We start from the raw sequence: 26928 nt of genomic DNA, 5'->3' as shown, positions 1-26928 counted from the left end.
CTAGGATGGGGCAAGAGAGGCATTTGCTCTAGGGGTTGTGTGACTTGCGAGACTCTGAGATGGGGCCCTAAGAGTTGTGTTGTAGGCACCTCTCTTGCCTCCCTGATCCCATCCCTGACCTGCCCCAGATTCCATCAGCCCCATGGGCAGGTCCTTCCGGGGTAGGATTCTCTGACATCACCCTTCTGTCCGCAGGCCCCGTACTCACATTGCCTCTTCCTGCATGAGGGCTGGCCTCTGTGCCTGGGGGGTGAGGTCGTGGTACACCTGGCCCCCCTCAACCCTCTCTTGCTACGCCAAGGGGACTTCTACCTCCAAGTCGAGCCCCAGGAGGAGCAGTCCGTCTGCATCATGATCAAATGCCTCTCCTTGGACCTCCGCACGGTGGACACAAAGCCTGTTCCCGTGTCGTCCTACCCTATACTTTTCACCCAGACGGGGCTGGAGACTATCAACAGTGACTTTGAGGGAAGCCCCCTTCACAACTGCCTGGTCGCTTCAGAAGATGGGATTGTCTCTGTGCCCTGGACCAAGATAACCAGCCCGGAGTTTGTGGATGACAGACCCCAAGCAGTGAATGTCCTTTCCCTGGCCTGGGGGCCCCTTCAGTTAGAGGCCCTCGATTTGAGCTGCCCTCCGGAGCTGCCCCAGCCCAAGTCCCCAGGCTGCCAGGAGCTGTATGCCCAGAGCTTGGCCAAGGGCAAGGGCAGGACTTACGGAAACAAGTACCCAGGACTCATCAAAGTAGAGCCAGCCAGGCCTGGGGAGGTGGCCTTCAGGATGGACCATGTGGCCAGCCAGGACTTGGAGGGAGATTATGTGGTCCTTCTGGAGAGCAGAGGAGGGTCTCCTAGTAGGGAAGTGGAGACATCCCATGGGTGTCCTTTGGGGGCATCGGAGGAATTATCCAGAACTAAGCAAATCCCTTTTTCTCAAAGAACGCCACCTCTCTCAGGCACCAGTGGGGGACCTTCCTTGAAAAAATGGGCTTGTGAGAAGGCAGCAAGCTCAGAAGAGGAGCCCTGCATTTTGGACTTGAGGAGAAAGATCAACCATAAGGTTGACTCACACACCCATGACTCAGAACAGCAGCCCCGGGAACTCTACCTCAATGTCCTTGAGAAGCCATTACCCTGGGCCTCTGGCCTCGAGGCAGGTGGTTCAGAAGACCTGGCTTCCTCCACAAAGGTGCAGGGACATCTGGCAAACCCAGAAAATATGGTCCAGCCCAGGCCTGACCCAAAACAAGAGTCCTCCCTGTATCTGTGCCCAGCTTCCTCTCCTGCTACTCCAGTGGAAGAGAGGGCCAAACTGAGACTTTCCAAACCTGGACCTGGCCCCAGTCAGAACACCTCCTCCTCCAGGTCCCCCACTCCTGGGCTTAGATTCTCCTTCTTGAAAGGGCAAAGGCAAGCCCCGGGGCCACCAGAGAAAGCCTCACTCCAGCACGACGGGCCCTGGAAAGTCTTGTGTTCGCTCTACTCTCCCAAACCCAACCAAGCCAAGGGCTTGGGGAAAGGTAAGGTGCCCACTCGCTTGGCTGGACAGGGGACTATTCTCTGGACATGACCAGGTGACAAGGAGGTTCAGGATGCCAGGGACAGAGACCCCTCCCCCCCCACCCCCGAAATGGTTCAGCCTCAGGGTTTTAGTGCACGGGGAGCATGTCAAGAGGCTTGAAGTCTCAGGGGACTGGAATGACTATTCTGAGCCGTCCTGAGTCCACAGTCAGTTCGGCCCCACAGCGGCTGGCTGACCTTGGTCAAGGACTCCTTCTTGGTGCAGTGTGGGTGTCCCCTGCCTCACACAGTTGTTCTGAGGTTCAAAGACACACTAAAAGTAAGCAGCTTAGGGATGCCTGGCTGGCTCAATTGGAAGAGCGCATGACTCTTGATCTCAGGGTTGTGAGTTTGAGCCCCACGTTGGGTGTGCAGATTACCAAATAAATAAATAAACTTAAAAAAAAAAAAAAAGAGCCTAGCATAACACCTGCCACATTAGGTAAGAGACCAGTAGCCATAAGCTCTTATTATCAGTCAGAAAATGCCAGAGAAGACATTTCCTCCAGGGAAACCCAGATTCTTCTTAATATCCTTTTCTTTGTTGGTCTTCCCCAGCTGGGACAACTCAGACCAAAGCATCTGGCCCAGCTGCTGACTCAGGCCCACTCACCAGGAAAAAGGCTGGCTTTCCAGAAGGCCCTCCTGGAAGAGTCCCTGCTGTGGATGAGGAGACCCCAGGGCCTGAACCCAGGATGGGGGCTCTGAGTGTGGAGCTGTTCCAGTCAAGAATAGCATGTCTGCCAGGTCCTCGGGGATCATAGGGCAGCTGGAGGTGGAGAGGAGGGTGGTGGGGTGGGGTGAGGGTGTGTTGGGGTGGGGAGTCTCTGAGCATCCTGGTGTTGGCGGGTGTGGAGGAGACAGGGAAGGTCCTGGAGGCTTGTATTCTGGACCAAGTGCCCCTGGGACTCAGGCTCTTCATATTTCCAGTGAAGGAACTGGATTATATGAAAGCAATTTCTAGATATCCATCCATCCATCCATCCATCCATCCATCCATCCATCCATCCATCCATTAAACCATCCATCCATCCTACTTTTTAGTGAGGCAGCCAGCATGGGTGTCTTAGGTCTGTTCCCTAGAAACAGGGCCTAAGACAGAGATCCTTGGAGAAGTGATTTGTTGAAGGTAGTTCTCAGGAGAAGAGGAGTGAGGAGAGCAGGACAGGGCAGGGGAGGAGCTGAGTGACAATGGGGCCTGACCCTGTGAAGGTCTGGGACATGAATATTACCGCAGAGCTGGTTCCATTTTAAGGTATAGGGGGCTGGTCTGTTGTGCACTTGGGTCTGTTGGTCATCAACCCAGGCAGGGCCTGAGATGCAGGGTGAGCATCCAGTTCAGTTGAGGGCAATTCTCTAGAGAACGGGACATCTGTGAGCCAATACAGCCAGCAGTCAACAGCCGCTGGGGGATGGGTATCAAGCCTGACAAAGGGATCCGAGTGGGGTTTTACCAGCATCCAGTAGAGAGGATGTTATCCCTTCTGTTGAATATTTATTCATCTTTGCAACAAACATTTCTTTAATACCTGCTGTGTACAGCCAGGCCCTGGGCTTAGCACTGAGGATTCAGGGCGGAACAAGACTGATGTGTGCTCTGCTCTCAAAAAGTCTATATTCTCAGGGTGGAGAAAATTCAACAGGTTATTACAATCCAATGTAAACAAATTGCACTGTGGAGGAGTACAGGGTGCTGTGGGAGGACCGATGAGTGCCCTGGCCCAGGCTTAGGCGCGAGGAGAGGTCAGGGAGGAAGGAGGAAGCAACAGAAAGCTCAGTCCTAGAGCATGACTAAGTTTTATCCAGGTGAAGGGGTGGGAACAGTGTTCCGGACAGAGGGAACAGAATGTGCAAATGTCCAGAAGCAAGAAAGACCCCAGGGCTTTTTGTGACCTACTGTCTTGAAAATCTATTTTACTTCATAGACCTGTACCATGTTGTGCTGAGGGCTGGGACACAATGAGTGGAGCCCTCAGTTTTGCAGGATTGAATAAAGGCCTACATTTGCTGTAGGAGGCTGCAGTGGGAGAAGGGCTTCTACAGAGGGCAGAGAGGAGGTCTTCCTGGAGGAGGTGGCATCTGAACTGGGCTTGGAAAGATAAGGAGGGTTTCACCAGACAGAAGTGGGAGGGGAGAGAATCCCTGGCAGAAGAAACCGCATGGACAGGGGTGGGAGGTGGGAAGGAGGAAAGAAGAGGAAAGAATCCGCCTAGGTTAGGCAATGACAGATGGCCCTTTCTGGCTGGGCCATAGGTGGCAAGGGGTGACACAGTCTAGTAGTTGTAGATGATGATCTGATCTTCACGTGGTCTTCTCTCTGTGTGTCTGTGTCCATATTTCCTCTTTTCATAGGGACACAAGTCATATTGTATTAGGGCCCACCCCCAATGACCTCATGTTAACTGAATCCTGTCTTTAAAGACCCTGTCTCTAAATACAGTTACATTCTGAGTTCCCGGGGATTAGGACTTCAACATATGGAAGTGGGAGGGTGTAGGAAGAACACAATACAGCTGATAACACAAAATGAATGAAATGAGCCTGGAAGAGTGTACAGCCTCTGGGGAGACTTAAGGGGCAAGTGGAGAAACTTGCACTTTTTCCTAGAGGCCATGGGGAGCCACGAGCTGTTTAGAGTAGGGGAGCAGCACCCCACAGAGCCTCTACTGAGCTCCAGTCATGGATCTATAGAGACAGGAGCTCATCTCTCCTGGTGGTCAAGGGCCAGATCAAGCATGACTCAAGCAGGTGAGGGACCTGGCTCTGTGCGAGACTCGGAAGCCACTTTCCCTCGCCGGGCTCCAGTTTCCTTATCAAGAAAATGGGCCTGGGGACGATGATGCAGCATTGCCTGACCTGACGGCCCCAGTGGCTGCAAGAGGATTTCAGAGGAACATGGGCAGACATCTCTGACTTTGTAGGTTATATCATTTTCTCATATTTAATCATTTCACATTTTTTTACTTTCTCTTATAAAAAATACTAACATACAAAAAAAAAGCAGAGACTATATTGTAAGGAACACCTACTTACCCATTATTCAGATTTAATAAGTCTTAACATTTTGGCGTAAGTGAAAGATCTTCATATCTTGTCCCTGAATACTTCAGCATGCCTCTCTCAGCTCTGAAGATATTTTCCCTAAGAACTGCAATACCATTAGCCCATCTAACAAAACTAAATATAATTTCTAATACTACTCAACACACCCAGTTCATATTCAAATTTCCCATATTGTCCCCAGTGAAATGCTTTTCCTTTTGAAATTTATAAATGAGTATCACAGGGAAAAGAAAAATCCAACCCATGATCTCAAGAGGATCTAAAGTTAGACACACACGGTCGGACATCTTTTACGATTATGTCAAATTTGCAAATGTGCATGAAGGAAAGACTGTTCTAGAAGGTCTGCACCCCTGTGTGAGACAGCACTTATGAAGGCTGTTAAGCTTGTCTCTAAGACTTCCTGAGCCATAAAGGGTCTTGCACGCTTACATACTGTAGAAGGTCGTGCCCATGTGGAGCGGACGGTGGCTGTTACAAGTTGGTTCTGCGTGAGGTGACTCTGGAGGGCAGGGCTCCAGGCCCAGGGTGTGAGGCAGGCCCAGTTTCCAGAGGCCTGAGCCTCTTTCCCTCCTCTGTGCTCTCCCCTCACCATCGTGCAGCTAGGCTGCGCTGACTCGCTGGGCCTCGGACTCTCAGCCCCTGTGGGGACAGTGGGCCAGGCAGCCCTGATTCCTGGAACGGGAAACAGTCTACAGAACCCATGGGTAAAAGTCTGCAAGAATGAAGCATGAGCTGGCAGCCCTGGGCCGGGGGCAGAGATGAGGACAGAGGTGATGTTCCATGTAACAATGGTTGTCACTGAGCCCGTGGCTCCGTGTGTTTCTCAGGACCATCTCATTTAGCCCTCGAAATGACCTAGTAAGCTCCACATTTTATGCTCCCCATTTAACAGATGAGGAAACAGGCTCAGAGGCCCAGCGACTAGCCCAAGGACACACAGTGAGTCAGTGCCAGGCTGATACTTGAACCCATCCACGTGCCTCCAAAGTCGAGTCCCTGAGCTGTCCGTCCCAGAGTGCCCTGTGCAGAAGGGAGTCCAGAACGAGGGAGTCCGGAATGGAGGGCGGAGTCAAAGACAGCTTTCTGAGGAAGTGGCTATTGAGCTGGGTCTTGAAGGCCAACTCAGAGTTCAGAGTGGCCGAGGGAGGAGAGAAAGGACATCCGAGGTGGAGAGACCTGGGGTTCTCACTGCTCACCTGTGTCCTCCCTTTTCCAGGTGGTCGGGACAGGGCAGGGAGGCCCCTGCTTCTGGTGTCAACCACTGAGGGGGCCTGGGAGGCCCCGTGGTGCACAAGCTCAGAAGTCACCAAGCTGCTTTCCTACCTGTGCACTGTCCCCAGGTAAGGGGCTGGGCCAGCTGGCCACTCTGTCCCCTTTTGACTTCTTGGCCCCGAGTCCCGGGCTGGGCACTGAATGGGCAGACACCGTGCCCTTCCACCCAGTCGTCTGTTCCCAGAGCCAGTCCCAAGCCAGATGCTGGGGGGAGGGGGGGAGCAGGACAGACTTAGTCCCTGCCATCAGGGGGTTCCCAGATTGCGGGAGATGGATGGCGTGCGAGGAGCGGAGCATGGAAGAGCAACTCTTAGGAGCATCAGTGTGGTGAAGAGAACGGGGGTGATGTAGATTGATGACGATTAGTGGGTGATCCAGGCTGATTTCACCTGCGTGACTTCAGGTTGGACTGGCTGGGGAAAGCCTCCATCCTTTCCTCAGCCTTCTAGCCCCCAGCCAGGAGGGTCTCAGAGGTGGGGTTTGTTCAGGACTGTGCTAGAGACCCCAACCCAACCTAGAGGCTGTGTGGCTAGGGGTCGGGGATGGAAGGACTGGCGGAACCCTTTGGAACCTTCTCCATACGCTCTACCCCGTGGGAGCTATCATGGCCACTTGCTGGCCATTAAGATTTTTCTTTGTGTTCTCCAAGGTGGTGTGACTGTTCTGGCCTGAGGGGGAGATGGGACACACTTTTTTCATGCTGAGAAGTGGTCAGTGTGTTAGACAGGGTCCTAGAATCCCACCAATTTGCTGTGTGACCTTGGGGCAGTAACCTCCCCTCTCTGAGTGTCACTTAAAAAAAAGGGACAGCCAAGTGGACTCTGGGGACCAATGTAAACTGTGGAGTCCTGGCCCCAGCTTCACGCTAGGCCACGCTAGAGACTCAGACGCTTCTCGCATCGGGGCCTGCCCCCCGGGTTGGTGGCCAGGCCTGTGTGGAAGCAAACGGCTCTCCCAGCATGAACAGCGGGAGGCAGGCGAGGTGCGGGACCTCTTCTCACCGTCTGCCATGTTGCCACTCTGTGCCTCAGTTTCCCCTTCTAGGGTCATGACAAAATCAGACATTTATGTTCCTCTTACCCTGCACAGTCACTGAGTGCCTCACTCCAATGAATTCATCAGTCCTCACCACAGCCGGCCCCAAGGGGTCAGCACTATGATCCCCATTACAGATGGGAAAATGGACTCTCAGCAAGATGGAACATCTTGTCCAGGTTCCAGACACTGTACCACAAGTCCACCACCACACTGGCCGCCTCCATTTTTTCTGTGAACTGGCTGGACTTCAGGCTTGGAGTTCAAAATAACCCCCCACAGGGGGTTATTTTTCCAACCTGCCTGATCATGAGGACGGCCAAGGGCACTTGGAACCGCACAGCCTCCCTGCCCCACCCTGGATCTGCTGGGGGGATGGGGCAGGGGCGGGGGTGACGAACCGATTATTTTAACAAGTTTTGACAACTGGGCCAGTTTGGGAAATCCTAAGGTCATCACCGAAACGTACACCGGGAACCACTGAGGGTGTTCGGGCTGCGAGCAACAAATCCCAGTTCCAAATGTCTTCACTGATAAGGAAATGTAACTTTCTTGGTCTCCGTTTTCTAGCTCTTAGGAGGAAACTGGTAAAGGAGCCTTTCTTTCCCAGAAGTGCCCCCATGGTTGCTGGCCTCCACCAATCAGAAACCAGCCCCTGGGGGACCTGTTATACAGAGGGCATAGGATTCCCGAACCAAACGTGGGATTCCTGAAGAAAGCGAGAGCTCTGCCCACGGGGAAAGGATGGGTTCAATGCTGGACGACTCGTCCACTGCAGTGGGGACAGTGGCTTATAGGGTGTGAGAGAGAGCTGTGTGAGGTACTGTGGGAACACCGAAGAGGAAGCAATGGACTCCACCTGGAGAGAGATCATGGAGGGCTTCCTGGAGTGGGGTGGGCGTTGGCAGTTAGTTGGTCTTGTAGGAGGAAGAGTTCACCAATAAATCAAGGCTCCTGGCAGCCAGTCTCCCCGCCCCCATAGGTCCTTCCCCCTAGAAAGCCTGGTTCATCCAGCAAGATTGCCAACTCTCTTTACCACCCACAGGCCTGAAGATAAAACCAAGGGGCTGGCTGTTGTGATTGATGCCAGGAAACAGCCCCCGCATCCTGGTCTGGTCAGTGCCCTGCAGGCCACCCAGGTGAGTGGGCAGTGGACAGCCTCAGCCTAGCAAGTGTTAGGAGCTCCAGGGGACTTGTGGTGCTCATGGAGCCCAGGGGGCTGAGAACTGGAACCAGGAACGCCAGGCAGACACTCTTAATTACAGTATAGAAATCCCAGCCCAAAGAGGCCTGAAGCGAGAGGGAGTTCATTGGTTCATTTGACTTGACAATCTGGAAATTAGATCCAACTTCCAAGTATGGCTTGATTCAGGGGCTCAAATATTGTCTCCAAGACCCGGTTCCTGTCTCTGCACTTCTGGCCAGTTTCTCCTGGGAGGGCGCTGTTCTCAGCCAGGCTCCCTGCCTTGGTGGCTCTCTGGTTCCCAACAGCTTTCACTTCCCATAGTCTTTCATTTAAATCCAGTAGGACAGAGTGAGAGATTCTCTTTCCAGGGGTCCCAGCAAGTTTCCTTCTGTCTCCTTAGCTCAGGTGGCCATCCCCCAACCAATCTCCATGGCCAGGGGAATGCGGCACACTGATCGGCTTAGACTTGGGTCCCCTGAACCTCATGAGCGTAGAATGCCGGAGGAAGAGGTTCCTAAGTTAATGGGTTAGGCAACAGAGGAAGTGGAAGGTTGGCGTGTGCTTACCTGATGGTCTGATCTCTTCTTCCTTCTCCTCCTCACTTTATAATGGGGAAACTGAGGCCCAGTGGGGATGGATCATCTAGGACGTTTGTAACACAGCCTGGACCTGCTGTTCTGTTGACTCCCAATGACTCACCCTCCAAACATCCCACCTACACATCCCCCCACCAAACCCCACCCACCCTGTTTGCCTGAATCTTAGCAGGGGGCTCAGTGAAGGTCTAGGCAGAGCCCCCCTGAAGTGATTCTCTCTGACAGGCTCTGGCCCCAGCCTCCATGGGTGCTGTGCTCTACCTGGGGGACGAGGAGGCTGCTCTCCAGCCAGGGATGCTGCCTGACATCCAGGTGAGTGGGGGAGCTGAACTGAGCTGGGGTGCAGAATTCAGCAGCTAGGGAAGGTTAACAAGTTCAAGGTCAGCCTAGTGGAGGTCAGCAAGTACAAGGCCAGGTGCTACAACTTTGAGCCCCAGCCTCTCTGGCAGGTGCTTCCAAACCATACTGTTCTCCCTCTCTGGCAATGCCAGCAGCTCCTGGCTCATGACGGACCTGCAATGGCATGAAGACTATTTAAAAAGCTTCATCTCCTCGACTCCTCCTTCCCTTTTTTCCGATGGGGAAACTGAGGCCCAAGGCCACTCAGCAAGCTAGAGGCATATTGCGGCCCCGATCTTCCTGCCTTCCCCCTCCCTTGGGTTTCTCAGCATCTCAGGTTCGGATCATTTAGGGCTTTGCAGGAAAGAGGCCTGCCATTTTCTTTAATCGGTGCATGTATTACAATCATGGTGTGGGCACCCTGCCCTCTGCCTTGTTTCTGGAAATGGTTTTAAAAGCCTCCTTCCTCTTTCTCCTCATCGGTAAAGAGACACACTGTGGGCCAGGATGTGCATTTCATGCTTTTATGGACCAGCGAATCCCTTGAGGGACCTTGTCAAAGTGCAGGTTCCAATGAAGGAGTTCTGGATGGGGCGTGGGATTCCGCATCTCTAGGAGCCCCTAGGTGGTGCTGAGGCTGCTGGTCCGTGGACCACACTTTGAGTGCCAAGGACGGGTCCAAAAAAAACTGAGTCCACCCGATCCCAAGCTTAGGTATCTGGAGCTGGGCCTGGCATAAACATTCATCTTTAGCGCCCAGGAGAAGCAGCCACTTCGTCCCTCCTCCATGTCTTAGAGGACATTTCAGATTTGGTGAACTTTTTCATCAGCCCCAAGAAGGAGACAGCACCTTGGTGGGTTGTCAGAGGACAGTACAAGGATTCCAAAGAAGTTACAAGAAGAGTCAGCATCAATCAATTTGTGTGATGGCCTGGAGAGCTGTGCTGGGAAAGAGCCTGGCTTAGAGGGAGCCAGTGCTGTGATTGATTAGTGATGTCTGCCTGGGCACAGGCTAAGAGGTGGGGTATGTTAAGTGCTTTGATGTGCCATTTCTTGGCCAGGATCGCATTCTTAATGTTGATTTCTCAGACTTTCCAGAGAAGATCCTTGGTCCAGAAAGCAACTCTTAAAGCCAGGGCCAGCCTTCCCTGTGACGGGTAGAGCAGTGGTGGGACAGGGATCTGGCAGGCCCTTCTCAAACATATGTCCCCACCCGGAATCCTCCAGTCCTCCTGACTGACTTCTTTGATCTGCAGGTAGAGGTGGTGACCTCACTGAAGGCTCTCGGCCACCACGTGGACCCCAGCCAGCTGCCCCCAGCCCTGGAGGGCTCCCTCCCCTACTGCCACTGCGAGTGGGTGCAATTCTTCCAGGTGCCCGCCCTCACAGCCTCTACCCCCAACCCAGGCTCCTCCTCTTCCTCCCTTCATACTCTTGCTTCAGGGATTTAGCGACTCTGTCAGGTTCCAAACCAGACATTCAACAAACGTTTATGATGAGGTTTCAGAGGGTGGTGATTAAGAGCTGAGGCTCTGGGCCCAACGTGCCTGGGTTTCATTCCCCACTCTGCTGTGTGACCTTGAGTAAGTTACCTACCTTCTCTGAGTCCTTTCCTTTTAGTCCAAAATTGGGGAGGGGGCGGTAAAGATAGCTATTTCCGAGGGGGCTATTGTGAAGATTAATTGAGTTAATGCGGGCAAAGAGCTTGGAAGAGTGGCTGGTGTATACACGGCTGTGTCTGTTGTTAACTGAAAAGACATCAGCAGACATTTGTTCTGGGCCTTGCACAACTCAGAGAGCTCAGGGGCTGGCGGGGGAGGCAGACATGTTCCCTTCTGAGAGAGGAAAATCAGGAAACAGCCCGCACTGGGCTCCTTCCCCTCATGATCTCAGCCTCTCCTCAGCACAACCCCGGAGGGGGCATTTCATGTCCAGTTTAACACACGAGGACACACAGGGTGGTGTGTGTGTGTGTGGTGGTGGGGAGGGACTAGCACAACAGCACACAGAAGATTCCAGGCTTAAATCGCACGGAAACCAGTGCCCATAAATGTTGCCCTCGACTTTCCCTACTGCTCATCCTTGGCACTGTTCACGTTTGGGACTGGATAATTCTTCTTTTTAGGGGGGAGCTCTCTTGTGCATTGTGGCATGATTTGTACTGTCCCTGTCCGCTACCCACTCTGACAGGGGCACCTTGCAAATTACAACAACCGAAAACATCTCCAAGCATTGCCTGATGTCCCCTGGGGGACGAAATCACCCCCCCCCCGTGAGAACCGCTGGTCCCCACTGACTGTTGCGTGCGGTGGTTTGTTTACTTGTTTGGGGCCTGGGTCCTCTCCTGTTGAGCCTGTGCCCATTTTTGAAAAGGCAGAGTGGGTTCAAAATTCAAAAATGCTGCTGAAGGGTGTATATATATTGAACGATCTCCTTTCCTATTCATTTCACCGGCCCCCCATTCCCCTCTGATGAATCCAGTGGTCTTTGAACTCTATTTTCATGAAATCTAGCCCATAGTCCCAGAATATAAAACTAATGATAATGATGGCTAAGACACTAAGTGCCTCACCCACATGAACCCGTTTCATCCTCCTGCAAGCCTGTAAGGTAGGGACGACTGCGAACCCATTTTATAGAGGAGGAAGTAGAGGCACAGAGAGGTTAGGCAACTTGCCCAAGGTCTCACAGCCTGTCAGTGGTGGAGCTGGGCTGAAGGGGGACCCAGCAGAGGATGTCCCCTATCTCTGCCCTCCCACATCTGCTCCTGCCCCTTCCCCCAGAGGATACCTTGGGTCTTCTTTCCTCTCCCTCTCTCCTTCCCAGCCCAAGTGATTCTCAAAGTGTGGTCCCTGGACCAGCAGTATCAGCACCACCTGGGAACTTACTAGGGATGTACCTTCTCAGGCCCCACCCGAAAGAATTCAATAAAGAACTCAAGAGTGGGGCTCAGCAGTCTGGATTTTGACTATCCCTCCAGGTGATTCTGATGCAGCTCAAGTTTGAGAACCATTGCTTGATGCCCGCCCTGGGTCCCCCTGGCGTGGGCAGGCGCCCTCCTCGGGGGCCCAGGCTGACACCCCGGCTCTGGTCTTCCATCATGCAGAAGTTGGACCCTTTCCTTGCTGACCTCCGCCGGGCCGCCTCCTTGCTAAAGGCTTCCATCAACCAGATTGAGAAGAGTGAGCCCCCTGGAGGGGTGCAGGTGAGCCAGGTTCATGGGGTGGGGAAGCCCCTCTGTACCCCAGATTCCGTGGACCAAGGGGCTCAGTGAAGGGGACAGCATGCTGGGCATAACCATCCCCCTTTTTCATTCATTTACTGGACTAATATTTATAGGCCACTCGCTGTGTATCACGCCCTGGGGACCCCAGCCTGGGGCAAAAGGACTAGTCCCTGCCTTTGGAGGGTGTCGTGGGTGCAGTGCTAGAAGCAGTCCTTTAAAAAGCAAACAAAGAAATGGATATGTAGCTACAAAATGTGCCAAAGGCCAAGAAAGATCGAGAACCATAGGGAAAGGGGGGGGGGCTCCGTAAAGAGATGGTATTTAAGCAGACTCCTGAGAATGACAAGGGGCCGGCGATGGGAACAGGAGGGGGATTGTGCCAGGTGGAGGGCAAATATGCGCCAAGGTGCTGAGGGGGGATTGTTCTGGTATGTTCTAGGAGAGCATGGAGGCCGATGTAGAACAGAGCGGTGGGAGCAGGGTAGGAGAGGAACAGAACAACAGGAGGATCTTCTAACCCCACGGAGGCTGGATCAAGGAGTTGGGCTGGGCTGGGACTCTAAGCTGCCAGAGAAGCCTCGGAGAGTTCTGAGCAGCAGGATGAACGCCTTGGTCCTCTGAGATCCTTCCAGCTGCCATATGGAGAACAGAGGGAGCCAGCGAGCTGCCGGGAGACCAGTGAAGAGGCTGGGCTGAGTGTCCCACAGAGATGAGGCGGTTGGACCAGTGAGGTTGCCATGGTGATGAGAGGAAGCATGGCTGGAGGAGATGTTTTAGAGATAGAAAGGATGGACTTTCTGCAGAACCTTGAATACCAAACTGGGGGACTCAGGCACGATCTGGGTGTGGGGAGCCCTGGGAAGGCTGTAGAGCGAGAGTGGGGATTGCGCCTCAGGCCACCTCCCTACACTGACAGGAGGCCTCCAGGTGTCTGAGCAAGTCCAAGGAGCTGATGGAGGCCGTGCTGAGGGACCCAGGCCTGCTGGGCCTCCAGCGGGAAGGGGGAGCCACTCTGGCCAAGCTGCGGCTGGAAGCTGGTAGGCTGGATTCCAACCCCGATGTCAGGTATGAACGGCCAGGGTTTTCCTCACCCACCTTTGTTCCCTGGCCCTGGGGACTTGGCCCCCACCAAGGGGGCCCTAAGGACATCTAGGATGGGGGCATTTGCAGGGCTCATATCCTGGGCTGAGGCTTTGGTAAGGTTCCCGTCCCTTCTTTGCTGCCTCTCCTTCAGCCCCGGCCCTCCTCAGCCCAGGTAGGTGTCCAAAGACAGCCCCTGCTCACTTCTGGTCACCCTCGAGCACTTTCTCTGACTTTCTAAGACACTAGGCTGTGTCCCTTCAAGGTCCATCTTGTTTATTCCCCAGAAGAACCTCGTGAGGGCCGTACCATCCTCATTTGGCCGATGGGAGGCCGAGGCTCGGGGAAATGCTCTAATGGCACGGCCCGCCTTCCCTGGTGGGCTCCTCAGCCCCGCTCAGGGAACCTTAGGTGGCATCAGTGGTGTCAGAGCCACAGAACAACAGACACATATTCCTGGAAAGTACTGGTTTGCTTACATTTCGGGGTGGGGGGTGCAAGTCAGTAATTAAATCCGTCAGTAATTGGAGCTATTTTATCTCCATTAGAACAAACACAATTACAAAGTTTACACAAGCTTCCAAGAATCATTTGTTTATTTAACCAACACCTGAATAGTACTTAGTATGAGCACAGCCCTGTCCTAAGGGCTTTGCAAATATTAACTTGTTTAATTCCCACTAGGAGGAATCTAGCATTACCCCCCTTTTACAAAGGAGGGGCCTGAGGCCCAGAGGGAGGTTGAGTGACTTTCCCAGGATCACACAGCTGACCTGTACCGGGGTCCGGACTTCAACCCAGGCAGCCTGAACCTGTCACCTTGAACTGCAGCCACAGACAGATTCACGCTGATGTGGGGCCTGGTGCTGGGCTGGAGCCATCTCCCTGCCCCTCACACGGCTTGGTGGGGCTCGCACGGTCCTTCCCAGCATGACCCCACCTCCCTGGCTGGTACCCTGGCTCCTCTGTCCTCCGTGGGCCTCTCCAGACTGTTGGCTCCCAGAAGTTCCACCAGGGGGCGCTGTGGTCCCACATGAGCCGCTGAGCCTACTTGTTCTGTGGGGAGGACCCTGCAGCTCCCGGTCCGCCCTCACGCCCGCCCCTTCCTCTCTCTGTCCCTCCAGGCAGGCTGGTATTTTCCAGCCGGAGCACCACCGACCCTGGGCCCTCATCCCTTCCTGGAAGGGCAGCGATCTGTGGGAAGCTGCCGTCCGTTGAGGAGGCCCAGAGCAAGGATAGCAGGCTTTCCTTCCAAAGCATTGTTTTCTTTTTTCCTTCTCAAGTTAAGACCCCATAGGGCAGGAGAGGGTGGGGTAGGATTTGAGGGGTGTTCCTCCCCTCCCCGCAGTGTTACCACGCCTCACTCCGGTTGGTCTGCGTCCCTCACTTATGTCTCACTGGCTTTGTCAATATTTAAAAAGCTGCACACCAGGTTTCAATACAGAATGCCATGCATGAGAGTCTGTTCCTCTCTCTGGACCGCAGTTTTCCCATCTGTAAAATGGAGGCTGGGCTACGAGGGTGTGTTACGCCCACTCACCATCTTTACAATAGAAGTAATAAGCGCTAAGGCACACTGTGTGCTGGGCACTGTGTTAGGAGGTTTGAGTGTGTGAGGGCTGTTTCTCAACCTTCACTGCCCCCGGAACTGTCCAAGAAGCTTTAGAAAGCACTGATGTCCACGGCTTGGGGTGTGTGTGAAGATTTGAACCCAGATCTGTCCAGTCCACTTCATATCCTCCCGGGGAAGGGGAAGGGGTCATTTGCTTTCCTGCTGTGTCCTCTGGTCTTCCCAGTCCCTTGGAAGGCCAAGTCTGAGGTCCAGAGAGGTATAGGGACCTATCAAAGGTCACACAGCAACTCAGCAGCTGGAATCCCCAGGCCAGAACCATGGAATTGGTGGGAGGTTGCAGGCAGGTACTGGTGGGGAGGAACATCTGGGGCCCCTTTTTTCCCCTCTTCTGCCTCCCAGGAGCCATCTGGCTGAAGCTGTCGCCTTGTACGGCCTCGTAGATGAGCGGCTGCATGTCCTAGTCAGTGCATCTAACCATCTCCTGGGGAGGCTGGAGCTCCGGATCCGCCTGGGCCGTCTGGAAGCTGCCATCCTCCAGGTGAAAGGGGAGGCTGGCTTCCCTGCAGAGAAAACCCTGCCCCAGGTCCTGCCCCAGCAGGCACTCTGCTCTGGCGTAAGGACACAAGGCTGGCCATTCTTCAATGCCAGGCGGGCCTCCGGTGACATGACCGTGACATGGCATTCTCTAGGTGCCAGACGTGTGAAGGCATAACCCCACCCCACCCCCACCAAGCCCTACCCCGCCAAGCCCTGGGCCAGAGCCTCTGCACCTACCAGGATTTTCCAACCTATCCTTTGCCAGGGATGTGGGAGGATGCCGGGATTCCTCCCACTCATTGATGAGGATGTGGAGGCTGGGAGACATGACATCACCTGCCTGTGGTCACACACCTGGGGATCCCGGAGCCTGCCCCTGGCATCACTGCTCTGACTGCCGGGGTCTCGAGCCAGTGCACCCCTCCAGGCTGGAGCTGTGGAGCATGCAGACAGCGTGGGCGCTAATCCTGGCTCCAGCCACTGATGATGACCCTAGGCAGGTTATTGCACTGTTCGCTGCCTCAGTTTCCCCATCTGTTCAGTGGGGAATAATGTAAGTGCCTGCTGTGCTGGGCTTTTTGAGGATAAAATGAGTGAATACATACTCTTGAAGGCATCCCAGAATCAGAAGGGGACTTTTGCTCAGGGGTTGGAGAGCCGCTGTCCCTTGCTGATTCCTCATGTCTGCCCCATTTTTCCTCTGAATAAGTTGAGGCCCAGAAAGGGGAAGTGAATTGCCCAGTCGATACACTGAGTACATAGCACCTTACTTCATAGCACCTATGCACCTTACTCCACAGAAGGCAGCTTTTCCTCTGGCACTTTTGTACACCTCTGAGGGTGGGGAGCTCACTACTCTCAAGGCCGCCTCTTCTATGATTGGTGCCAGCAAGTGGTTAGACGAAGCAAAATTTGCTACCCTGTGACTTGGTTCAAACAAGTGTGCATGATGCTGGCCAGGCCAGATGCCCTCTGGGGTCCCCTTCGGGGAGTATTCTCCCCTTTAGGTATTTGTTTTGATTTAATTTAATTTAATGTAATTAATTTAACTTAATTTATTTGAGCAAGAGAGGGAGTTAGCAAAAGAGAAGGATCAAGGGGACAAGCAGAGGAAGAAGGAGAAGTAGACTTTCTGCCTAACAGGGCGCCCAAGGCAGGGCTCAGTCCTGGGGCTATGTGATCATGACCTGAGCCAGGGGTAAATGCTTAACTGACTGAGTCACCCAGGCTCTCTTTCCCTTCAGGTAGCTGAAGAACGTGACATTGCACCCAACCTCCCCAAGCTGTTGCTCCTGCCCAGACCTGGGATGGTGTCAGTCTAGGCCAGTGGGCACAGGTCCAGCCACTGAAAAACTGAGGACAAGAAGATCCTCATCTCCAAGGGAGTTGGGGAACCAGCTAAGAGACATCCCCCAGGTCCCCCACCATGTCCAAACTTCCCTCCCCTGCCCTAGGTCAGCAACTGGATGGAGCAGGAGGGGAGCCGGTGCCTGCAAGCGCTGACCCCCAAAGACAGAAGCTTGGAGACCGTGGAGAAGGCACACATGGAGTTTGAGGACTTCTTTCTCCACGCTGCAGTGCGTTCCTAAGACTGGGAGCAGGACCAGGGCACATGGAGAGGGCAGTGGAGGAGGAGGGCATGGCTGGGGCAAAGGTGTGGAGGTTGGAGAGCACAATGAAACTTCCAGAGATAGTGAGAAGACCAGCTGAGATCACAGAGGGTTCAGCTTAGATGCTATCTCCTCCAGGAAGCCTTCCAGGATCATCACTAGACCAAAAAACCTCTCTCAGAATCCCTGGAAGATTTCATTAAATGCAGATTCCAGAGTCCCACCTGAGACCTATTCAGTCAGACTCGGAGGTCGGGGCAAGGAATTTGTATCCTTGATGTACTGGACCCTAGTTCAGCCCCTTTCAGTTCTCAGGGAGTTCCTAGGCCAGCAAGGACTGGGGGAGACATGTGGGGACATGCAGCAGGAGCCCCAAACCCAGGCCCTGGGTCAGGGAAGTTTTCCAGAAGGAGATAACTCTAAGCAGAGTCCCAGTGAGGCAAGTGGGCTGCTGAGGCAGAGGCCTGGCCCCATTTTACAGATGAGGCAACAGAGGTCTGGCAAGTGTCACCACCCAGCGGCCGGACAGTGGAGGTTCCTGACCTCCAGAGGAGGCCTCGGCTAGGATGGGAACTGAGTGGACCCCTCCTCTCCCCGCTCAGGCCCAGTACCGCCGTGGCCTGGAGCTGTCCAAGCAGGCGGCTGAGCTGGGAGCCACAGCCAGAGGAAGCAGCGCGGCGGGAGGAGCAGAGTTCCCGGAGCTGGCAGCCTTCGCTTCCACCCAGCGGGCCTTCCAGGCGAAGCTGACCCACTTCTACATGGCAGCTGAGCGGCAGCGCACGGACCTGGAGACGCTGCTCCACCTGCACCTCTTCTGCAAGAAGGTGAGCCTGTGGCCGCCTGCCAGGACCCCTCCCCGCCCTCTGCCGCTGCAAGCTGGGGTGGGGACAGCAACCAGCCCCCGTGCAGCCCTGGGCTCTTCCTTCTGTAACCCTGTAGGGTAGGAGGAGAGCATGACCTGCATTTTCTTTCCCCAGGTGGGAAGAGAGCCAGGTGGGAGAGGACAGGTTAACCCCCTAAATCAGTCCTGGCTGATCTCTGACCTCAGCTTGTCCCACTACACCCGGCAGCCTCCTGGCGACCCGAGTGTCAGCTCTCGGAGGACACTCAGAATCACCTGCTTCTCCAACATTGGGATTAGGGGAAGGGTTCCAGGTGTTTTCCAGAATCCAATCGAAGCCATAGACTTCGTCTCCATGGAGAGCTCACTAGGTAGTCAGACCAGGTCAAGAACGTTGATCTTACCCCACCCCCCCGTTGCGGAGCTGGGAAAACAGGATCAGAGAAGGGCTGTCATTTAGCCAACGTCACACAGCAAGCTCATGGCACCATTCTAGTGCCTTTCCCATGCCTCACCTTGCCCTGCACAGATGGTGGGAGCTGGGGGAGGGGAGGCGGTTGGAACAGGTAGGCCCAAAAGGCTACTCTGAGCACCCTCAGAACAGAGGTCTCAGTCTTTGCCAGGAACCCAGAGTTTGGCTAGGAGTGGGGAGGAGAGGGTAGGGCTCCTCTGGGGGATGGGAGTGTGTCAGTGCTGGGGTAGCAGGCAAGAAGAACTCCTTTGCTTTGCGTCCATCATCTCTTCGTAATCCAGTGAAGCAAGGTTGAGTGGTCCCATTCTACAGATGAGCAAACTGAGGCCCCAAGAGGGAAAGGGCTTTGTGTAAGGCCACACAGCTGAGGAAAAGAAGATTTGGAATTTAAACACAGATGGATTCATGATTCTCTCTGTTCTTCTCCAAAGATGCGAGGGCAGGTGGTAATAGATTCCCCTGTTCCAACAGGCGTGATGATGATGATGATGGTGATATGATTATTATGAGATGAGTCCACATTAGTGACTGTGGACTCCATGCCAGACACTCCGACAAGTGCTTCACAAACCTTGCTTGACTTGATCTCATCATCTCTATTTGTTCTTTTTTAATTTAATTTTTTTAAAGTAGGTTCTATGCTTAATGTGGGGTTCGAACTCACACCCCGAGATCAGGTCCCATGGTCTACTGACTGAGCCAGCTAGGTGCCCCTAATCTCACCATATCTTTATGAGGGAGGGGTGCCAACATTGTTTCCACTCTGCAGATGAGTAAATGGAGGCCCAATGACGGAAGTGTCTCTCGTTCCTGTTTCCCCAGTGGGCCAGTGACCAAGCAGGATTTGATTTAAGACCCCCACCCCCACCTCTCCCAAATCCATTTAGTCAAATCTCTCATTTTCTTGGTGGAGAACTAGGCTTAGGAGGACAAGGGAACAGCCCGGGCTACCCCAGATGGGCCAAGAACCCACAGTTCTGGCCCAGGCCCAGTGCCCTCAGACTCACCCCCTCACACAGAGTGTGGGAAGGGCCAGTTGTCAGGCTGGCCCAGTACACAGGAGACAGAAAACACGGGATGCTTTGGAGGGCGGCAAGAGGGACTCTGGTCAAGTCCCGCCTGGGGCAAAGGGAGGACAGGCCACTCTCTGTCTCTGTGGGGCCGCTGGATGTGGATGTGGTCAGTGGCACCAAAGGGACCTCCTCCCAGCTGACAGGAGAGAGCCAAGCAGTGGCCGCATCTGAGGTTCAGAGTCAGGGACAGCTTCTGCCCGCACAGGCCGTGTGACCTCAGTGAGGTCTCTACTGCTCTGGGTCTCAGCTCCTTGTCAGGAATAACAATCATAACAGGGATCGTAACCAATGCTTCTATAGTTCCTGTTACGTGGTGGCCTTGCTTATCATTCACGTGTCATCTTATTGTCACACCCACCTTTGGAGGCAGGTGCTATGATTATGCCCATTTTATGCATGAGGAAACACAGAGAAGTCAAACAACTCCTCCAGGGTCACACAGGGGGAAGTGGCAGAGCTGAGATTCCAACCCAGGTCCCCGGGCTCTGGGGCCAGCCTCGCTGGGTAGTGAGAGGAGGAAATGAAATGTAAGTAACCCTCCCCTCCCCCGCCCCCGGGGCTGTATTCTAATTTGGTGTTGTTATTATCGACACCGATAGGATCATCATTAGTAGCAGTAGGAGTGGTGGTAATGCCTCACGGGTTGAGGGCATCTGGCAGCTTCTCTCACTTGCTTACTAATTTCAGCCCAGATCAGCCCCGTAGAGCAGACTCACGGCGACTCTGTGCCTTCTCACTCGCTCTTCCTCGAGACCTGCTGGTTTCTTGTCTTCAGCGCTCAGCTCACATGTCCCCCACCTCCCGCCTGGCTGTCTGCCCCCCTCCCCCGCCCATCTCTCTGGTCACCCTGTTTGTCTCATTTCAAGGTGCTCACTGTGATCTGGAATGATCCTGTGGCTTCATCACCCCCCAGGGAGGTGAGCCCCGGGACTGTGCCCTCATCCTTCCCAGGTGCCTGGGACGGGGCAGGTCCCCATAGAGGTCAAGCGGCCAGAGGGAGAGTGAGGAGTGAGGCAGAGGAAGGAAGACTGGGGGGGAGGGGGGCGTGTGGCAAGATAGAGCTCCCCCCACACACCCCCCGCCCCAGGCCTGGAAATCCTACGGGAGGTGGGAGCCTGACTTGGAATCCCACCATGGCCATCTCGCTGTTTGACCCATGCTCCTCTCTGGGCCTGAATCCTGATCCACACCCCCAAAGGGTTGGTAAGATGATGGCAAAGGTGCTGCCCATCCCTGCCCAGCCCAGCCTGGAAGATGGAGCCCCAGCCAGGCGGACAGACAGACAAGACAGCCCTGGGCTGGGCCCAGCCCCAGGCTGAGAGCGTGCATCCGGCAGCTTTGGCACTAAATAATAATAAAACAATTGTGCCACTAACAGAGAGTTATGGAGCCCTTTCCCAGCCATGAGCTCCGTGTGCTGCCGCGAATATGAAGCCATTTATCTAAAGACAAGTTCCCTTAATCCGCGGAAAGATGGTTTCCTTGGAGAAAACGGTTCTCCAATCCCCACAGCTAACAGCTCGCTGTCGGCTTCTAAATTAATGGAGAGAAAGATTATGTTTTTCACGAGCTGCTGGGAACGTGTTGGCTCCTTTGCAGCCTGCAGACATTTTGTGGGTGAAGTAGGGACAGTAGAATCCCAAAATGAGGCAGAAGCCCAGCGGAATGGACACCCCCACCCTGGGCCTGGGTCAGCTGGTGGTCTCGCTGGTGAGTGTGTGGGCACTGCCCTCGCTGGAACAGTTTCCCTCGTGCAAGGACGGGCTTGAGAGAGAAATCTGTGGAAAGCTGGACGCATCTGAGTTCAAGTCCCAGCTCCCTCCTGATTTGCCGCGTGACCTGGGGCAAGTGATTTCATGTGTCTGAGCGTTGGTTTCCCCCTCTGTGAAATGGGCTGCTGGTACTATTCAGTGCCATCATACATGAGCTACCCAGAGCTTGGCAAACAGTCGGTGCTCAATAAATGAGATGCCTCCCTCCGTGCCACTCAGAATGGGTGAAGACAGTGTTTCCACCATCCGAGAACCCGAATGATCTGCTAGTACCACTTCCCCTTCTTGAGAAGGAAAGGCAGAGCCCCAGCAAGGGGTGAGTCTTTGTGGGCCCCCGAGGGGAGGAGACCATGCCTGAGGCTCCAAAGGGGGCTGAGGCCCGTTAGCTGATGGCAGGTGTGTTTACCTCAGGGAAGAGAGGGGACCCGTTGTCTTCGCTGGCAGCAGAGACATTCAGGGCCACGCACAGGAAACCAGGGCATTGACTGGGCGCTTCTTATGACTTCATCCCAACCGTACTTCCTCTCTGCTTGGAGACGGGCCTCCCTATCCTATGTCCTGCTCCTAGACTGAACCCCAACTTCCTCTCTTGTCGCCCCCAGATGACCTGGTTTCACACAGACTGCCAGGACCTGATGAGGCAGCTCAGGCTGTGCAAGGCCCAGAGGGCCAGCCCCGGGGACCAGCGCCGCCTCGACCGCTACCGGCAGCGCCTGGCCTTGGAGTTCCCCGCAGAGAAGCTCACGGCCATGGGGCTGCAGGTGGCCTCCCTGAGCCAGGAGGGCCTGGGCCAGGACCTGTGGGAGGAGGCCCGGGTGAGGCACGAGGAGATCCAGACCCTTCTGAAGAAGGCCCTGGCCCACTGCCCATGCCCAGAGGGGCCCAAGGCCCACTCAGCACCCCCGGAAGTCAGAAGGGCAGCTCCCAAGGGCCAGGGTCCGAATGGAGATGTTGCTTCCAGAGGAAGGTGGGGCCTGCCCCCTTCGGACTTACCGGGCCTGGACCATTTACCAAATCCCTGCTGGCCTCGGGCCCACAGAGAGGGACAGAACAGAAATGTGAAGGTGGGCTTTCTGCCCCAGGAAGCTGGTCGGGCCGTAGAGGCTAAAGAAGGCAAAGGCCCCCAGGAGCCCTTTTGGTTTCCAGCCCCTGAGCCCTTCTTTGACCCCCTCTTCTCCCAGCAGCGACTCCTCAGGCAGAGCAAGACCCCCCACCCTACTGGGGGCAGCTTCTCCTCGGAGGGGACAGACTCACAGACGTCTCTGGAGGACTCACCCCAGACGAGTCCCCCTGCCTCCCTCTAGCTAGGACCTCCACCAATGGCACCGGGCCTCGAGGGTGGCTGGGGAGGGGCCCAGCGACAGGAGGGAGCCCCAGCTGGGGCTCGTGAGCACTCACTGTGTGTTTGACCCACGCTGGGAGAGGGGAAGAAGCTGAACCTGTTCCCCTGCCCCAGAAACTTCTAGAAAGACGTGACTCACCATCAGAATAGTGAGAATGGAGAGCAAAGCAGGACATGGTGGCGCCCAGGACCGACTCCACAACCCCCGGGGCCCGTGGTGGAAAGAGCTGTTGGTACAGACCCTTTCAGAGGTCTTAGTCTCAGGCAAGCCAGACACCCACCGGGAGTGCAGGGGTGCATAAGCTGCCCCTGGGGGCCCACGGGACCCCGTTGCCAGAAGTGGGGGGGATTCGGGCTCCGCTTCTGATCCAGGACGGGGATCCCGGTGGCTTTTTATTTGGCTGTGATTTCAGGAACCAGTGGTGGAGGAGAAGGGAGGTGAGTGGGAGGAATAAAGGGTGTGTGGTCAAGTGAATCCCGTGCTGGCTGATGATGGTTTCTTCTCTGGGCCGGCCTGGGGCAAAGGGAATCCCAGAAAGAGGAAGGGCAGGGAAAGCTCGCTCTCTCGCTGGCTCTCGCTCTCAAGGGCTCCTCCCACGGACAAGGCCATCCTCTCACCCTCCAGGGTTCCTGGTCTGGTCCTCTCTCTGGGTGCTCCAGAGAAAACCCTCTCCCCCTCTGATGTTCTGTCTTCTCTCCCCCCGCACCCATTTCAGACTCTATGAATTCCACAACCCCCACCCCAGGTCCCCACCCCACTCGCCCTGCTTTAGGCAACGCTTCTGGTGCCCAGTGTCTTAGCCTCGTGCTGGTGGTTGGGGTGGGTGAGAGCGGGGAGACCACATCTCGATCCAGCAGGGGGATGGGCCCCTCTGATCTCACGGCGAAGCGGGGGAGTGAAGTTCTTGTCCCACGGAGTTGAAGAATGAATTTTGGGGACAAAGGAGAGTGAGTAATGAGGTGGAGTTTTACTAAACAAGAACACAGACAAAGGAATCTCGGGGGTGAGAGGGGTCCTGACAGGGAGGCCGATGTGGGTCCCCATTGACACTCTTTTATTTAGGACTGATCGGGGCCCTGTGGCCTTATCATTCTTGTGCTGTCTTGGTTTGAGTAAGGACCAGTGATAACATCTTGAATAGCCTCCTTCTTCTTTGGGGTCAAGTTATTCTTTGCTGGTCACAATGTGACTGTCATAAAAAGATTCCCCACCTCTGACGCCTAGGGCAGGGTCGTCTGCTTTGTTCCTTTATTTCTGGTTTTGTTAGGCCTCAGCATTTCTGGAATTTCTGTGAGCCTAATCATGTAGCTCCTTACCTATCTCTCTTTACCTAGCCCTGCCGGTTGCTTCTCGAGTATCTAAAGATTCTATTTATTTATTTGACACACACAGAGAGAGGTCACAAGTAGGCAGAGAGGCAGGCAGAGAGAGAGAGAGAGAAGCAGGCTCCCTGCTGAACAGAGAGCCCAGTACGGGGCTTGATCCCAGGACCCTGAGATCATGACCTGAGCCGAAAGCAGGGCTTAACCCACTGAGCCACCCAGGCACCCCTCTTCTTGAGTATCTAGAAGACTGCCAGGCTTTCACATCACCCTGAGTAACCCTGGCTAGCACCTCCACTGAAGGTCATTTTGCTGGGAAAGGGTGAACCCCCCCCATCTCCATCTAGAATGCATTAACAAGGTGGCCTCTGGGGGCCTGGCCCTGGAATTTTCCTGACTCTGGGCAGAGGGTGGGTACTCAGCTCAGCTCTGGAAAGAGAGGGAGGCGGGACTGGAGCATGCCTAGGGGGACTAGGCGAGTGTTTCTTTGGAGACGGCTCAGCAAAGAAAGTAACACAAACCTCAATGCCCAAGATGGCTTCAGCAATCTTCTAGGACTCCAGATTTTTTTCACATGTGCTCTGTGGCCTGTCTGCCTCAGAGCCTTGAGCAGAGCTGATCAAAGGCAGCTTCCTAGGGGGTCCCACCCAGATAATTAAAATCAGGGCCTGGGAGCCAAGGCAGGGCTAGAATCTGCCTTTGTAATCAAGAGCTCAGGTGTTTCTCCTGTGACAAGGCGAGGTGGGGTATGGTGGGACAACGCTTGGAGCTGGGGTCCGAGCGGGGCTGGCCCCCCCAGCCCAGGCCAGCTTTCATTCTTACGTTCCACTCTCCTGCCTTCCATCCACACTGGCCAGAGGATGCAGGAGGCAGTTGCTGAGCCCACCTCCATCCATGCCTGTCGCCTCAGAGGGAGGCTGAAGGCTCTTGAAATGCTGTTGCTATAGCAACAGCATCCAACCAGTGGGGACCACAGGCAGGGAGCCAGGGCACCTGGGGTGCAAGGATGGAAACTAACTTTGGAGAGAGGAGAATACAGATGCTGCAAGGGAAAGGGGGGATGGGGAAGGGGATGGATGGTTCCAGAATCCTTACAAGGGAGGGCTCCCCAAAGCCATCTTGTGCATCCCTCTGTCTCTAAAAAGAGCCAACCCCCAACACCCCGTCTACATCCAGCAGTGCATGGTGGGGAGAGGGGATGCAGAAATGAAATCTAATGATGAATAATGACATATACAAATAATAAATAATAATAGTAATAGCTAACATTTCGTCTGCAATTTCTTTGTGCCTACCTCGGGACTAAGCACAGTAGACGCTTTCCAGGGCTCCCTGGATCCTTCACAACAGTCCTGTGAGGCCAATACCAAGTTCGGTCCATCTTAATGAGGAGGAAACAGACATTTGAAGTGCCACACGGCAAGTGGCAGAGTCAGGACGTGGGGCCACGCTGACATTTTGGACTCATCTTGGGACAGTTTGGGCGGATTGCTGCTTCTGCACCGGCCACACGCTTTGTCCCCTCAGAAATCGTGCTGAGCCTGGCCGCTGCTGTGTACCCCAGCCGCCTCTGCTGGGCTGGTCTTGGTCCTCTGGGCGAGGCACCTCCGGTCTCCCGTAGCCCGCGAGCCAGTGTGGCAAAGTGGTCAGTCGCATGGCTCAGGAGCTGGACAGACCAAATTTCCGCCCGGGCTCTGTGCCTCAAGACCTGTGCATCCTTGGCCAAGTGATGCTACCTTTCTGTGCCTTGGTTTCCTTCCCCATACAATGAGGATAATCAGATCTCAAAGCCTCGCTGTCAGTGCTAAATGAGTTCTGATGTGGAAAGTGGTGGGAAAGGTGCCTGGAGCATACTAAGTGCTTGAGGAGTGGTATCTAGCATCAGCATTGTACTCTGGCACCACCCCGGCCAGCCCATGCTTTCACTATCCAGCCGATCAAGGAAGAAATTTCTCCAGAGGCCACCAAGAGATTCCAAAAGAACGTTCTGCTCTTTGAATTGTGTGGACTTCTTAATTAGTTTTTGATTGACTTCTGCCCTAACCTGCCCATGGTGGGGTTGTGGCATGTGGTCTCCCCCAGGAGACGCCCCACAAGTGACCACAGAGCTATGTGTCAGCGAAGCCTCAGCCCCTCAGAGGCCGCTCTGGGGAGTGGAGGTTCAGGGTCCCTCCGTGCTGGTGGAAAGTCTGCCAGTGACATGACTGCGTCTAGCTCACCATGATGGGAGCTCCTTTCTTGTGCTTGAGGGGTTGGTGGGCACAAGGTGGTGGAAGGGGCAAGGCCCGAGAGGCAGGGACCTCCAGCGGCATTTACCCGCTGCTGCTGACTGCCCACATGACGCTGGGCAGGTTGCTTCCCCTCTGGCTTATCTGTCCAATCAGGTCACTAAATGAATAAGGAATTTTCTCATCTTTAGAGTCAGAGAGCCCTGCCTTTGAAGCTAAGCTTAACAGCCTAAGGACTCTGAGCAGAGGGCCACCTCTCAGTTTTTCCACCTGCACAATGGGTTTATCAAGGCTCCCGGGCCAGAGTGATAAGATCTCTGCATCCCCGAACTCCATACCAGACCTCTTTCCCTCTCCAGAGGGGTGACTGTCTGGTCAGGGAGCAAAGCCTTAGAAACCCACTGGGCGGTGGCTTGGTGCAGAGGTAAGACTGAGCCGAAATAGAAGTTAAGGCACTCGACAGTTTACAAGGTACTTTTTTATCCATCCGTTCTCTTACAATCCTGAGGGCACAAAAGTCATACTTTGGGATGTCCCCATGTTACAAATGAGAAGACTGAATAAAGACGGGCGAGAGGAGGTGCCCTAACCAAGGTCAGATGACAAGGAAAGGGGTCACAGGACAAAGAGGGGAAAGCTCAGGATCTGGACCCTGGTCTGATTAATGGCAAATTTGGGAGCGCAGATAAGCCTCCAACTTGTCGGCCACTCTGATGTGGGCACCCCCCCCCCACCCTCCTGCCCTCGAGTTAGCCTGCCAGACCCGGACAGGGTGGCTGGTCGGAGTCAGGGCACAGG

General features: G+C 54.6%; 1 protein-coding gene across 1 annotated transcript in view; it reads left to right on the top strand.

Annotated features, from left to right (window-relative positions):
* Nucleotides 1-25146, top strand: part of KIAA1755 (KIAA1755 ortholog) — a 40594-nt gene extending 15448 nt beyond the window's left edge. Inside the window, exons 4-15 of the mRNA XM_059407691.1 lie at nt 196-1519; nt 2118-2306; nt 5842-5965; nt 7978-8071; nt 8940-9026; nt 10310-10426; nt 12160-12258; nt 13196-13344; nt 15332-15470; nt 16924-17046; nt 17682-17903; nt 21840-25146. Coding sequence (XP_059263674.1) covers nt 196-1519; nt 2118-2306; nt 5842-5965; nt 7978-8071; nt 8940-9026; nt 10310-10426; nt 12160-12258; nt 13196-13344; nt 15332-15470; nt 16924-17046; nt 17682-17903; nt 21840-22541 — 3369 coding nt within the window. The 3' untranslated portion in view covers nt 22542-25146. The remainder of the gene's footprint in view (nt 1-195; nt 1520-2117; nt 2307-5841; nt 5966-7977; nt 8072-8939; nt 9027-10309; nt 10427-12159; nt 12259-13195; nt 13345-15331; nt 15471-16923; nt 17047-17681; nt 17904-21839) is intronic.
* Nucleotides 25147-26928: the final 1782 nt, after the last annotated feature.

This window comes from Mustela nigripes, chromosome 7, assembly GCF_022355385.1.
Source record: "Mustela nigripes isolate SB6536 chromosome 7, MUSNIG.SB6536, whole genome shotgun sequence".
Classification (NCBI taxonomy): Eukaryota; Metazoa; Chordata; class Mammalia; order Carnivora; family Mustelidae; genus Mustela; species Mustela nigripes.
Note: the sequence above shows the minus strand (reverse complement) of the source record. Positions and strands in the feature narration are given on the sequence as shown.